Below are 14,629 nucleotides of genomic sequence, written 5' to 3' on the forward strand. Positions count from 1 at the left end.
GAAATCGTCGAGCTACGCTCCGAAACAGACAGCAGCCATAGCAGTCGCCCTCGCCGCCGTTTCCGGACGAGAAACCGAAGAAGCAAGACCTCGCCCATGCCATACTGCCAACATCACCATCGCGATGGCATGTCCGCGAAGAACTGCACACCACCTTGCAGCTTCAAGCCCATACCTAAGCCGTCGGAAAACCTAACAGCAACGTTGGCTGCAGCGGAATCCGCCATTTTTGACTCATCACACCGCCTCTTCGTCACCGACAGGAAAACGAAGCTCACCTTTTTGGTCGACACTGGAGCCAACATCTCCGTGCTACCTAAAAGAAAAGGCTCACGTGAACAACCGCTGCCATTTCAACTTTACGCTGCCAACAACACCGTCATACCTACATATGGTGAGAAGACACTTGATCTCGACCTCAGCCTCCGTAGATCGTTCCGATGGAAATTTATCATCGCCGACGTGTCGAAGCCGATTTTGGGTGCCGATTTCCTAAAATTCCACGAGTTAATAGTCGACATTAAACACCGCAGACTCATCGATGGCAAGACGCACCTCGCAACAAACGCACAGATCTGCGCTGCGCAAATACCTACCGTTCGCAGCATAGACGTGCAAGATGCGTACCACAACATCCTCGCCGAATTTCCTGGAGCCACTCGACTGACATCGATGAAATTATCGCCGAAACATCCAGTCGAACATTTCATCGAAACCACTGGCCCGCCCCTTCACTGTAGGCCACGCCCCATTGCACCGCATCGTTACGAACTCGTGAAAAAAGAATTCCAGAACATGATGCAACAAGGCCTATGCAGACCAAGCAAAAGCCCTTGGGCATCACCTCTTCACGTCGTGCCGAAGAGAAATGGTGACTTACGCGTGTGTGGCGATTACCGAAGGCTCAACGCCATTACCAAGCCTGATCGGTATCCCATACCGCGCATACGCGATTTCACCTACCAACTCGCCGGGAAGCAAATTTTCTCCACTCTCGACCTCAATCGCGCATACCAGCAACTGCCAGTCAGCGAACAAGACGTGGAGAAGACCGCTATCATCACCCCATTCGGACTCTTCGAATTTCCGCGCATGTGCCCAGGTCTCAAGAACGCCGGCCAGACTTTCCAACGCTTTATTCACGAAGTACTGCGCGAACTTGACTTCGTATTCCCTTTCGTCGACGACCTACTTGTGGCATCAAACGACGAGGAAGAGCACCGAAAACACCTACGCACCGTACTACAGCGACTTGAAGAATACGGCATTACCATCAACCCGTCCAAGTGTGTTTTCGGCCAGCCTACCGTTAAATTCCTCGGTCATCAAGTCTCGGCGGAAGGAATACAACCACCTCAAGACAAGGTACAAGCGATCACAGATTTTCCGAAGCCGCAAACAGTGGAAGAGCTGCGACGTTTTCTCGGTATGATCAATTTTTACCGCGAAAACATCAAAGACGCCGCCACCATTCAAGCGCCGCTAAATAAATACCTACATAACGTCAAGAAACGCGACAAAACGCAGATTGACTGGACCGCCGAAGCAACGCAAGCGTATGAAGCGTGTAAAGACAGCATAAAAACCGCCGCTTTACTCGCTCATCCGTCTCACCATGCGACACTTGCCATATTCTGCGATGCCAGCGACAAAACAGCCGGAGCCGCTCTCAATCAGTACGTAAACAACTCGTGGCAACCACTCGGATATTTTTCGAAGAAATTTACCGACGCTCAGACACGCTACAGTACCTACGACCGAGAGCTACTCGCTATCTACATGGCTGTCAAGCATTTCCGCAAGATGTTCGAGGGACGCGAAATAATCATTTTCACCGACCACAAGCCGATAACATTCGCCTACACAAAGACAAGTACAAACAGCGAATCACCGAGACGCACCCGCCAGCTACTTTTCATTAGCGAATTTACCACTGACATTCGTCACGTTAGTGGGTCGCAAAACGCTGCCGCGGACGCCTTATCACGCGTCGAAGCAATCACTTGTCCATCACCAATCGACTACAAGGAACTTGCACAAGCTCAAGAGCGAGAAAGCGATATAATTCAAGCACTCACTCTACAGAGCAACCTATCCATCAAGCAAGTCACCCTGCCCGCGTCGAACATCAAATTATTTTGCGAAACCTCAACTCCACATATACGTCCATACCTACCTGAAGAACACCGTCGCATCGCATTCAACGCAGTACATAACATCAGTCATCCCGGAATCAACACTACACGAAAATTAATTGCGCAACGCTACTTTTGGCCCTCAATGAACGCGGACATCGGCAAGTGGGCAAAAGTATGCGTACAGTGCCAACGCGCTAAAGTGCAGCGCCATACAACGAGTCGACCATCGATTTTCCCGCCAACCGAGCGATTCGAGCACGTACACGTCGATATCGTTGGCCCGCTACCTACCGCGGCCAGCGGTCATCGCTACCTCGTGACAATGATCGATCGTGCAACAAGATGGCCCGAAGCATACCCACTGTGCGAAATCTCAGCTGAAGACGTCGCCAAAGCCGTCTACGAAGGCTGGATTTCCCGCTTCGGCTGCCCAGCAACAATAACAACCGACCAAGGACGCCAATTCGAAAGCCGAGTATTCGCATCTCTCTCTCGCTTACTCGGCATCGAAAAAACGCGCACAACGCCATACCATGCGCAGTGTAACGGCATCATTGAACGCTGGCACCGATTTTTGAAAGCCGCGTTAAAAGCAAGACTGCAGACCGCAAGAAGCTGGATCGACGAGCTACCTACAGTCCTACTCGGAGTACGCGCCGCGATGCGAAGTGACACCGGTGTAAGCGCAGCCCAACTCACCTACGGATGCAACGTACGCTTACCCGGTGATTTCTTATCACCGACCCGCGATGACGTCACACTAGACTCCGCCTACGTCGATCAGCTGCGCGACTCAATACGCAACCTAAGACCGATGCCGAAACAACCACACAGCAACACGAAACCGATATTCGTACACCGTGACCTGCAAACGTGTGAATACGTATACGTACGCATAGACGCCGTAAAGAAGCCGCTACAAGCACCTTACGACGGACCCTACCGCGTGCTGAAACGAGATAGCAAGATATTTACCCTGCAATTACCTAACCGGCAAACAATCATCTCAATAGACCGACTCAAACCTGCCTACACGATCGCCGAGCAAGATATACCTATACCTACAGCTACAACACCGACTATCTGCAACAACAAAAACACATCGAGCACGAGCGAAAAACAAACAACAAAACTAACAAACGACCTGAAACAACAAAACCAGAACCTGCAACAACAAAACCCAGGAAACGACAACCCAACACCTACAACAACCGCAAGCAGAACCACTCGCCGAGGCCGCACTATCCGCCTGCCGGTACGCTTCGCTTGAAGGGGAACCCTGTAGGTGATTGACGTCGTTTATGAAGAGACGTTGTTGTCAAGAGACCACGATCATAAGATCGAGTGTGTCCTCAGAAGGACAGTTTGTTTATGTTCTCAGAAGAACAGTTTGTTTGTTTTCCTCGTGCAAGATCATCGCATCTTCATCTTCAAGCCTCGAAGAATCTTCGTCGTCGTACTCCGGAGAGCGGAGACACGCTTCACTCGAAGTACATCGGAGCTACGACGACGTGTTCACTCCTCGACGGCCGCGCGCAGAAAAGAGCGAAGACGATGCCGCGCGCAGTTTTGTAGAGACGCGAGCGAGAGATCCGAGCGTTGCATAGCTCACGCATCCTCTCGCTCATTTAGAGCGAGAGCGCGGCGAACGCGGCGAACGTTTCTGTCCTCCGGGAACCTCGCACTAGTTGCGCTTTGTTTATTTTGTATATATATAATTTTTGTAAATAAATTTTCCTCTTCTTCTTCTACACGCAATCAATTAGGGTGTTTTACTTACCTGCCACCAAACATCCCTAAAAATACAACATTATGGCGGCGTTATGTTTTAACAATTTAAGCACCCACGTCATTTAAGTACGTATTGTTTTATTTTCAGATAACGTACATCGTGTTGGTGATAGGAAATAAGTACATCAGCGAAGCTGCCACATCGCGACGCGAAACCTCTTCATTTTATTACCAAGGTTCAGGACACAATGCAATATTTTAACAGGAATAATATCTCAAGATCTCTGGCAGCTCTTACCGGTTGTCTCTAGAGGTGGACAATAATATCATGGTTTATTGATTGATAAAACATAATCGTTTGCAAGGCTTACTACTGATTCAGATGTATATTTACCATGAATTTTATCTTTATACTTCTAAAAGCTGGTCTCATAAGATTTCAATTTAAGGACCACTTACTGATTGGTGGGAAGCGATTCTTGGCTTATAACCGCTGTTTCGAACATATTTTTTTAGTGATCGAAAGCGATTGCTATCACGATAGTTAACAATGAATGAATTGTCTAAAGCAATGATCATGTTTTTGTCTGCACCCCGCCAGGACACATTGCTCTGGCGCTGATTGCGTATGGCCGCCGTACAAATATGTGTTGTCAGTGAGCTGTAGCCGTACCCCGGGACTTAAAACCGCTACCAAAATACGGTACAGGTGTTATGTAGTGCGTTATGGTTTTCTATCGTATTTTATCAATAAAGTTCTATTTATCGTGCTCTTTCAATTAAGAACCCATCGTACAGCCGTGCATTCATTTAGACATTTGACACTAAATAAAATAGTAAAGTTCCAATATGATTGCAAGTATCTTAAAGTTTGTCAATTCTATAAGAAAAATAATGAGGGTTTTCCGATAGACGTAATATCGCTAGATGGCGTTAGTATCGTGAGGCACGTTTGCTTGCGATTGGCTCGTTTAGTTGTTGTTTTTTTTTTAACATATGGCTCTCTCTGTCTATCGGAGGACAATTTTGCCAGTGACTAGTAGGTTTTGCTGCTGAACGGCAAAAAAAATCTAGAAAACGAAATATGAGAGGTAATGGTGGATACGCTCATTTAGTGATTTAACCAATCACAAACATGACGCCAATGTCAAACGGACCCGACGTGACGATACTAACGCCATCTAGCGATATTTCACCTGTCGGAAAACCCTCATTGATTGACACTTCGAGTGGCGTCGTATTTCGATATTGAGATTTAACTTTCCCCAATAGAAATACGTTATGCACTACATGATTTTGTACAGTCAGTAACAAATATATAAATACAGCCAAAGTGCAAAAATATGTATACACGATCTTAATGTTCAGGCAATAAAGTCCATACAAATACATATTTTTGGCAATTTACCTTTATTCCTATCTTTGTTGCTGACTGTACATACCGCTTTGACACCGGGTATTTTCCCTTCGGTATTAATGCTCGAATCTAGACCGGAAATACCAGTTCTAAAGCGGTATACGCCAACCCGTATTTTCGGTTCCGGGTTCAAACCGTCTGTAGCAGGTACTGACTACCCACTGGCTGCACGTGTACATTGCAACATATTTATTTAAAACTTGGTTCACGTGTCAGCATAATATTATCTTCATAGTATTGTAACGGGACAAACAAAGGTATTATTTTAAGTTTAATTCTTAACTTAAGTGTGAGATGTCTACAAATTTTGGTCCAAGTTAATTTAAGTAAGTTAAGCATGTATGGTCTAAGTATCCCAATTAAGTTAAAATATTTTTCCTTGTCTTGCATTTTTGTCACAAATACCTGTTGTTTTTGTCATTCCATTTGTATAAAGACGAGTCGGATAGCTAGATCAAATTGTACACAGTGTAAGTTTTACATCGACCTCCCTGCTGCCAGCACTTTTTGTATTTACAATATTATACGCACTTGGTTTGGGGTGAATGTAGTCAGGATTTTTAAATAAAATGTTAATAAAATAAATGTATTTTCATTTATACCTAAGTATTTACTTCCCCAATGCGTTTTACGTATTATCAATGTTAAATTTTGCTGTTGCCAGCGCGTTGGAGAGCTCAGGCCAATGAAAACAAAACTTTTCGCCATCAAAATTTTGTACTGCACTATAAAAATAGAGACTGCAAAATGGCGCTCTTTGCCATCTGGCACCTAAAGCGACCGCTCCCCTTGCTCTACCTCTACACCAGGGCCGGCGCCGAGTAAAAGGCTATGGTCTATTATAAATGCCACCGCCTTCGGGCGTAAATAAAAAAGTGTGTATGAAATAAACGTCACAAAACTGTTATTTTTTAAACTATCGGAATCGATTGTGCTCTTTGATTCTGAGTAGGAAGAACCATATTTTTTCCAAAAAAATGGCTACACTTTTTTTGAAAATACTCTACAACGTCGTACGCTGCGTCAAGTCGTGTAGTCGTAAATGTCTTTACATATTATACAAAGACCACTCGCGAGCAACGACTGGAACGTCCTCGTCCACTGCGGACGTATTGACCGCCGACGCTATGCGTTGTCAGATGTCGATGGGAACGTTGACGCAGACGTAATAGGAGACCAAAACCTTCCTATAGGTCATCGTTCATCCACCATTACCTCTCATATTTCGTTTTCTAGATTTTTTTTACCGTACAACGGCAAAACCTACTAGACACTGGCAAAATTGTCGTCCAATGGACAGAGCCATATTTTTTTAAAGAAACAACAACAACCTTACTATATTTTCAGCGGCGACAACGAATTTACTAAACTACCAAGTTTATTAAAGGGATTATAGGGTTTCAACTATCAGTTTCCTGTTGCTTTTACTGAAGAAATGACACAACGAGTGTTTACCCGCGGTTTCGCACACGTAAATCATTAGATCCAGCAGCCGAATTAAAATTTCGGGATTTTTAAAAATTTCAGTGGGATTTCCCAAAAATTAAATCGTGGTTTTCATGTCCAGCTATCTACATACCAAATTTCATCCAAATCCGTCCGGCCCTTTCAGCGTGAAGGAGTTACAAACATACTCAATAACTCACAAACTTTCGCATTTATAATATTAGTAGGATTTGGTAGTTATTTAAAAGCATGGCATACATTGGAAATAGGCTTATACTATGTAGGTACCAATTTGGTGTGCATGCAAAAATTACTATTCATTGAAATTTCTTGCTTACTCTATCTCATTTCTTCAATATTATGCGAAAAGTGGTTAAAACGCTTGTGGAACTACCTATAAAATAAAAGTGTGCAGCAAGCTTTTGTAATTTTTATTAATTAGCTTATAGCCTAGGCGGTGGCGGCCACGACTGGCGGCTGCGGCTGCGGCGCGGGTGGCAGCGGGCGCGGCTCGCTGCTGGCGTCGGTCGGCGCGGGCTCGTCCTTGGGCTCCGTGACCAGGATGTGGTCCGGCTGAGGCTTCTTGGGGCCGTTCTTGCCCTGCTGGTCCCACGGTAACATGATCTTGACCTGAAACAATAGGGTTCATGGTTAATGAAAGTGTACGAGGACAGTTTCTAGGAATAACTGGCTCAAGCTTGTCTAGAAGTTCGCTCATAAATATATCACATTAAAATTTATGGTATTTTAACCGCTGGGGCAAACAAGTTCTTGAGTGGAGACCGCGAATCGGCAAGCGTGGCGTAGGACGCCCTCAGACTAGGTGGAGCGATGATCTTCGCAGGTTAGCTGGCAAGAACTGGATGAGACTGGCCAAGGATCGTGCTCAGTGGCGTGCAACTGGAGAGGCCTATGTCCAGCAGTGGACTAAGATAGGCTGATGATGATGATGATGATGAAAATTTATGGTGGTTATAGAGTTAACAAACGAAAATTTTTAAACTATATGTTCAAAATTCTATATCATCTCTGCCATCATATATATATACAGGGTTATTTGATCTTCCCACTGCTGGCCGCAGGCCTCCTATAGGAGTGAGAGGACTTAGGCTATGGTTTCCATGTGGGCCCAATGCAGATTGGAACTTTACACAGATAAATTTTTATAAGCTGCAGTTAAATGAATATTAAAGTGATCATGGCATGAAGCACAAATGTTCAGCTTGCACCGTACAAGAGCCCATACAGACGGACCCTCCAATAAACAAGCTGGTCACTCTCCCACAGTAAATTAGACCCCTGGCCATAGGGCCAACAGTCCCTGATACTGTGGACAAAGAATAGTCAACCAAGCAAGAGCTGCTCTAATTCTACAACCTAAATTTCACTAGGGTTGAAGATGTTACCCTCATTGGAAATAGATGTTTAGTGTTCTCACAGGATGGTTCAGACACTTGGTAAGCTTACACAAGAAGATGAATAAGTATTGTTTTATGTACATATCTTTTGTAAGCTTAAGAGTAAGTTAAGTACAAAATAATATTCATGCAGCAAAATATTTCATCATATTCACTATAATGTTGTACTGACTAGTCGGCAAATCTGAATATCCAACACATTTGCATTTATGCCAGTCCTTTTTATGCATGAAACAGGATCATCATAGTTCAGGTCACATATACAGGGTGTCCCAGAAGTACCACGTCACAGTGACACCAGAGGTAGGCCAGCTCAAGAGGAACCTAACCAACCTAACATGACCCCAGTAAAAGTTGCACGGTTTTCGAGTTATTACCGAAATAAAGATTTTTGGGGATACTCCCCTTTGTCTTGACATTTTTAGTACCAGCATCGACATGGAAAGCTTTTAATAACAGTTTTTATGTGTATCGAATCGTGAATAGTTACTTCAGAAGTGTAGTGTGTTATTTTGTCAGTAACTACCGTAAATGCTGAAAAAAACTTCATTAATCTTGATTTAAGTTGTCTCAAAAACATGAATTTCAACTTTAACCATCTGCCATGAAAAAAATTACTAGAAACGAAACAAATAAATAACGTAAATAAATTAGACATGTTATGCAGATTCAGAAATAGTATAACACATGTATCTTACTCCGAGAACATTAGACATTCTTATCACTTTAGCGAAGCCCTATCGAACCAACTTAAAACTGGAACTCCGAAAGCAGTCCCTGCTAAGTGGTACAAAAATGCTGTGTATAGCGATAGCTCATCTATTATCTGATACAATTATTTTGCCAAATGCACGAAGGTTAAATATTAATATTTGTCTCCCTTTTCAAGGCTAGGACCGGATCCTAAAGAACCGGATATAACCTAACCAAAAAAAAGTTGGAAAATCCCCAACTTTGTCACTTCAAAGTTCAATATTTAAAAAGCGGCTGTAATGATTTTGATAGAGTATGTCTTAGAACCATCGCTAGAAAACCTGCTTTCAAATAATAAAAAAACGAATTCTAATCGGTTTACGCGTTTAAGAGCTACGGTACCACAGACAGACAGACAGACATAGCGGTCAAACTTATAACACCCTTATTTTTGCGTGGGTGGTTAAAAACAGGTTTATCTTTCATTCATTTATTGGAATAAATTTAGTTCACAATAAATGTTCAAATTGTCTCCCATGGACTGTCTCATCTTCTAATAAACCAGGCAGGTCGTTTTGCAAAAACTGTAAATAGTTTCTACCATTAAAAATAGGAGGCAACTCGACCGGTCCCACAATTTGTCCATTAAGAATTCCAGTCCACAAATTAATTTTGAATTGGTATTGGGACCGATCTTCTCGTTCTTCATGTGTATGTGTTGGTTTTCTGTCTGCCAGCTTGTGTAAATTGAAATATCCATCCCTTTTGCAAGCCAATTCTTCAGTCCACAATATTTCATTGAAATAAATTGGGTTTTAGAATATTTTTAGTAGGCTTACGTTTGGCCTCAATCTCGCTTGATGGAAGGCGAAGATGAGGCCTAAGATGGTACACGTTTGTCTAGAAGGTGTCTGTTCACTTTGACCTTAAAGATGTCCAGATTACAGCGTTAACCAAATAATATTACCTAACGTTTTAAACTTTCATTCATATTCATAATACCACCAACGGGACTTACCACGCTTACACACACGAGTAATATTTACCTCGACGTTTCGGCAACATTACAGTGGCCGTGGTCACGAGTAGACTGAAGTGTGGGGTGTCAAGTCTGCTAGCAGCGCGAGTCCTTCGAACTACCCTGTATTTTTGCAGTGTGGAGAAGGAGGAACTGAATGAACACACATTTCTAGTATAAACGTAGCTATCATAAGGTCGCGGGTGAGCAAAGTAGGTGATTGTTTCAGTTCATTAATATGAACCTCGGCAAAGTAACGCCTGATTCAATAAATTAGTAGGTAATGTAACATGTTTTTACTTAACAGTGACGGCTTGCGGCATCAGCAAAGTGATAAGAATGCCTAATGTTATTTCAGTAAGATACATGTGTCATACCATTTCTGATTCTGCATAACATGTCTAATTTATTGACGTTATTTGTTTGTTTTGTTTCTAGTAATTTTTTTTCATGGCAGATGGTTAAAGTTGAAATTCTTATTTTTGAGACGACTTAAATCAAGATTAATAAAGTTTTTTTCAGCATTTTGCCATAGTTACTGACAAAATAACACACTGCACTTCTGAAGTAACTATTCACGATTCGATACACATAAAAAACTGTTATTAAAAGCTTTCCATGTCGATGCTGGTACTAAAAATGTCAAGACAAAGGGGAGTATCCCCAAAAATCTTTATTTCGGTAATAACTCGAAAACCGTGCAACTTTTACTGGGGTCATGTTAGGTTGGTTAGGTTCCTCTTGAGCTGGCCTACCTCTTGTGTCACTGTGACGTGGTACTTCTGGGACACCCTGTATATGCCTGTCTTTAAGCATGATAATCGCTATGTCGAATCGAATATCTTACTTTTTAGTTGCCTAATAGAATTAGATAACATTATTTTAAATGTGGCTATACCCTACCAGGGTGCATAATATTGTAAGACTTATTTGAATAAGGCCTTATGTATTTTACGTTTTTTGCCAAATAAATAAATAGACTATGATATGAAACAAAATATCTAACTAGTCTTAATTGACGGTCGCGCAACTATGCGATGCAACTAAGTGCATATATGCATCGCGCGAGTGACGTATGATTGGGACAGTGTTCAATGCAGATAATTTACAACACAATACAATTGCCTCACCTTGATACCAAGCACTCCTTGCCTAAGCAACACGTGCCGGGTGGCTGTGTTGACGTAGTCATTGCACGGGTCTCCGGAGTGGATCATGAGACCATCAACAAACTTCATGGACTTGGCACGCTGGCCTCGCAGCTTGCCAGAGACAACCACTTCACAGCCTCGGGCACCAGACTCCATGATGAAACGGAGCACACCATAGCACGCGCGACGGACGGCCAGACCTATAAACAACCTCTGTTTATTAATAGCATTCATAGCTAAGAAGAACATTGGGGATAAATTTATTGAGAGAAAATTGGGAAGGAGTTGTTGAAATAAAGAGCATTTTCTCATGGAAACAGTAATAATTTAATTTGGCTGTCCAATTATATCACTGCAGGTAATGTAGCCAAACCATTTGATTATTAATGCACCATATTAAATAGAGACCACAGCATCACAAATATCAGTCTTAAAATATAACAATCATATAATGTTTCTTCTTAAACACCACACACAAACATAATTATGTCAATTTTCTCTCAAGTCCAATGATGCTTTGTGATTGAGCTCACTCCATAGTATTGTTAAGCATCCCTACACTACAACACATCTGTATCATTAAGCCGCAATCACCTTTATCTGTCATGTTGTGTCATGACACATCAGAACGGTATCGGTTTCTTACATTTTGTATGGTCGTGTTCACATTTATTTTATCTGATGCAGTGTGTTGTGACGGCCTGTGTTGTGTAGTATTATAAGTTATAGAGGGAAGAGAGACAGAGAGCATCACAACACAACACCTAGGCAACTGAAGTTTCTTCGGACTAAAACTCATAAACACATGTTTTCCCAGAGATAAGACCTAACTAGATCTCATCATCCCAGCCTATATACGTCCCACTGCAGGGCACAGGCCTCCCCTCAGAATGAGAGGGCTTGGGCCATAGTTCCCACGCGGGCCCAGTGCGGATTGGGAACTTCACACACACCATTGAATTGCTTCGCAGGTTTGTGCAGGTTTCCTCACGATGTTTTCCTTCACCGCAAAGCTTGTGGTAAATTTCAAATGTAACTCCGCACATGAATTTCGAAAAACTCAGAGGTGCGAGCCGGGGTTTGAACCCACGACCCTCTGCTTGAGAGGCGATGGGTCAAACCACTAGGCCACCACGGCATATAGGTATGAGGCAAAGTTAAATAAAATCTTGTAATAAAAAATGTCTCCTTCGTACACTGTGCTTACTTCAATTAAAAGAAAACACAAATTCAAAGGCTTATGCTTTCACCCCAATGAAAAACATTACAGCTATTTTGCAGCAGCAATGTCAGGTTAATTAGGGTCTTCGAAATAGATAATAGAGCACATGATTGAAATTGATGTGTACTCATTGTAATAGTTAATTCAAACCATATTCGAGGAAATACGTACATTAGAGACTCTCTCTATATTAACTACTCTATTATCTCTATATTAGCTGTAATATTAGCTTCTACAAACTGTCATATCATAACAGTATTAACTTCAAACTAACCTCCAATGAGTTTGTATCTCAAAGACTCGGCCTGAGCGATGGCGCAGAGGCCTCGCGTCGCCACTTTCTCGGCGTAGAGCTCCACCGACTGCTCGGGGATGTTAAACCTCTTCTGCACTACGGATGTGAGCTCACGAATTCTTCGGCCTTTCTCTCCCAGCACGCTCTGGGTGCGGGTGGCCATGATGATGATTTCGGAGCGCGTTGGGGTAACGCGCACCTCCACGCCCGAGTAGCCATCCTCAGCCAACTCACGAGTCAAGAACTCGTTAAGTTCAGCCTTGAACACTCCGTCGCCGACGAACTGCAATGTTACAAGAGGTTAAGTTCGTGCTTTTGACATTGTTTATCGTAGCAGAATAGTACAATGTAGAACAGCCACTGCAACACAGTAGAGTAGAATAGCCAGGAAATACTTCGATTCAGAACAAAACAACACACGAATATAGCAAAATAACCACAGATTCTTCCAAACATATCCGAAAACATCACCACTTTCACTGAGATAACGAAGTCTTAAAGGAGTAATATAGGTTTAATGGATTCTGTTGTAGGATTTTACAATGATATTTTGAAGATTTGTATAAAATTTGCAACGTACTTTTCGCTTTTTAGAAATATTGGTCACCGCCATGATTGCAACGGGGGCTGAGAAAACCTGAAAGGCCGGAAACAGACGAGACAAACGTCAATGTCAGATTGATGCCAGCGTTCTGAAACTAACTCAGTGTGAATTTCAATTTCTAAAAAAAATTTTTTTATCACTCGATTAGGACAAGTAATATTTTCATTAAAAAACTAGTGCAAGAATTTTATTTTTAAGGATCACGTGTTTTTTTTACATAAGATTTCCAACAATTTTTAATACTTGGTTGAAAGAAAATATCACGCAAATCTCTATGTTCAGAACATAGGAAGCAAACTGTTTGAGTGAATAATTTACACGTTCAAAATAATACAAAATACTCAGATTTTGATTTTGAAAATAATCTAAAAACAAATAATCGGCTACAAAGAAACATAATATTAAATTTTCGATAATTCAGACCATCTTATTTAGGCCATCTAGGGCGCGATGGCAAAAAGCGTGGTCGTCGTAAATCGTAGACGTAAAAAGCAAAAGCAGTTCAAATTTCAATTAAATATACTTATTACTCTTAAGCTTTCCACTTTAAACGTTATAAAAATAAAATAATTTATTTGAAATATAACAAGGTTACAATTTCGATTCATCGGCGGACTTCACACTAGACTCTGCAGGGCTACTACGAAATTCGAAACTCGAAGTTCGTGTCGTGCGGTCCCTCTGACACTTACACTATTAAATAAGAGAGGGAGAGGGACGGTACGATACGAACTTCGAGTTTAGAGTTTCGTAGTAGCCCAGCTGCAGTTCTCGCCGAGTAGTTTTAGCGATGCCACGCCATGCTAACAGGCAGCACGTAAGGGCAGACTGGCATTTAAGGCTTTATAAACTAACTAGCTTTTGCCCGCGACTTCGTCCGCGTGGAATAGTAACTTTGAAAAGTATTTAATTTATTTAGGGTAACACCTATTCTGCCATAGCTACAAACACATATTTCCGAATATACTTACTTACTTATAGTAAATTTGTTTGGACGAACTTTCATCCCCATATTTTCAAGTATGAAAAATGTCGAAATGTGAAAAGAGCCGGAACAAATGTTTTTTAGGGTTCCGTATCTCAAAAGGAACTTTGCTGTCCGTCCGTCCGTCTGTCTGTCAAGACCCTTTATCCCGTAAACGCGCGGAGTACCTACGTATCGAGTTGAAATTAAAACCCTAAACTCAGGTCAATAGTCCCGGAAGCTGTGAAAAAATTGAACTTCTAAGTTAACGCAATAAAAAGCTACAGTCATTAAAAAGGTGTTTCCATACAAATCACCTTAACAGAAAAAGTTAAAGGGTACTTCCGGCTGTCCGGCCTGTGTAGAAACTTGGAATTTTGTATAAAAGTAGCTCTATTAGCAATTTTTTTTCCCCTTATAGCAAAATAAATAAGAAAAATCTGAAAATCATAATTATTCATGTCTGACTGTCTATGTCAATAAGCCATCTAAAATGACCCCACATTGCGTACATTTTGCTTATGAGCTTAAA

At 42.1% G+C, this 14,629-nt stretch overlaps 1 protein-coding gene across 1 annotated transcript; it reads right to left on the reverse strand.

Moving 5' to 3' along the window:
* Positions 1-7,148: 7,148 nt before the first annotated feature.
* Positions 7,149-13,220, reverse strand: RpS3 (ribosomal protein S3). The gene is made up of 4 exons (XM_074098771.1): positions 13,110-13,220; positions 12,509-12,812; positions 10,992-11,212; positions 7,149-7,362 (listed from the first exon to the last, which is right to left on the reverse strand). The coding sequence occupies exons 1-4, from the start codon at positions 13,140-13,142 to the stop codon at positions 7,183-7,185; spliced, it is 738 nt and encodes a 245-aa protein (XP_073954872.1). The 5' UTR covers positions 13,143-13,220; the 3' UTR covers positions 7,149-7,182.
* Positions 13,221-14,629: the final 1,409 nt, after the last annotated feature.

The sequence above is a fragment of the Choristoneura fumiferana genome, chromosome 15, assembly GCF_025370935.1.
Source record: "Choristoneura fumiferana chromosome 15, NRCan_CFum_1, whole genome shotgun sequence".
Lineage (NCBI taxonomy): Eukaryota > Metazoa > Arthropoda > Insecta > Lepidoptera > Tortricidae > Choristoneura > Choristoneura fumiferana.

Excerpts from the sequence above, each read along its gene's own strand:
- RpS3 (XM_074098771.1), bottom strand. The coding sequence starts at position 13,142 with ATGGCGGTGACCAATATTTCTAAAAAGCGAAAA. Across the intron at positions 12,813-13,109 it reads ATATTTCTAAAAAGCGAAAA|TTCGTCGGCGACGGAGTGTT; the intron begins GTACGTTGCAAA and ends GTAACATTGCAG. Across the intron at positions 7,363-10,991 it reads AAGGAGTGCTTGGTATCAAG|GTCAAGATCATGTTACCGTG; the intron begins GTGAGGCAATTG and ends CTATTGTTTCAG.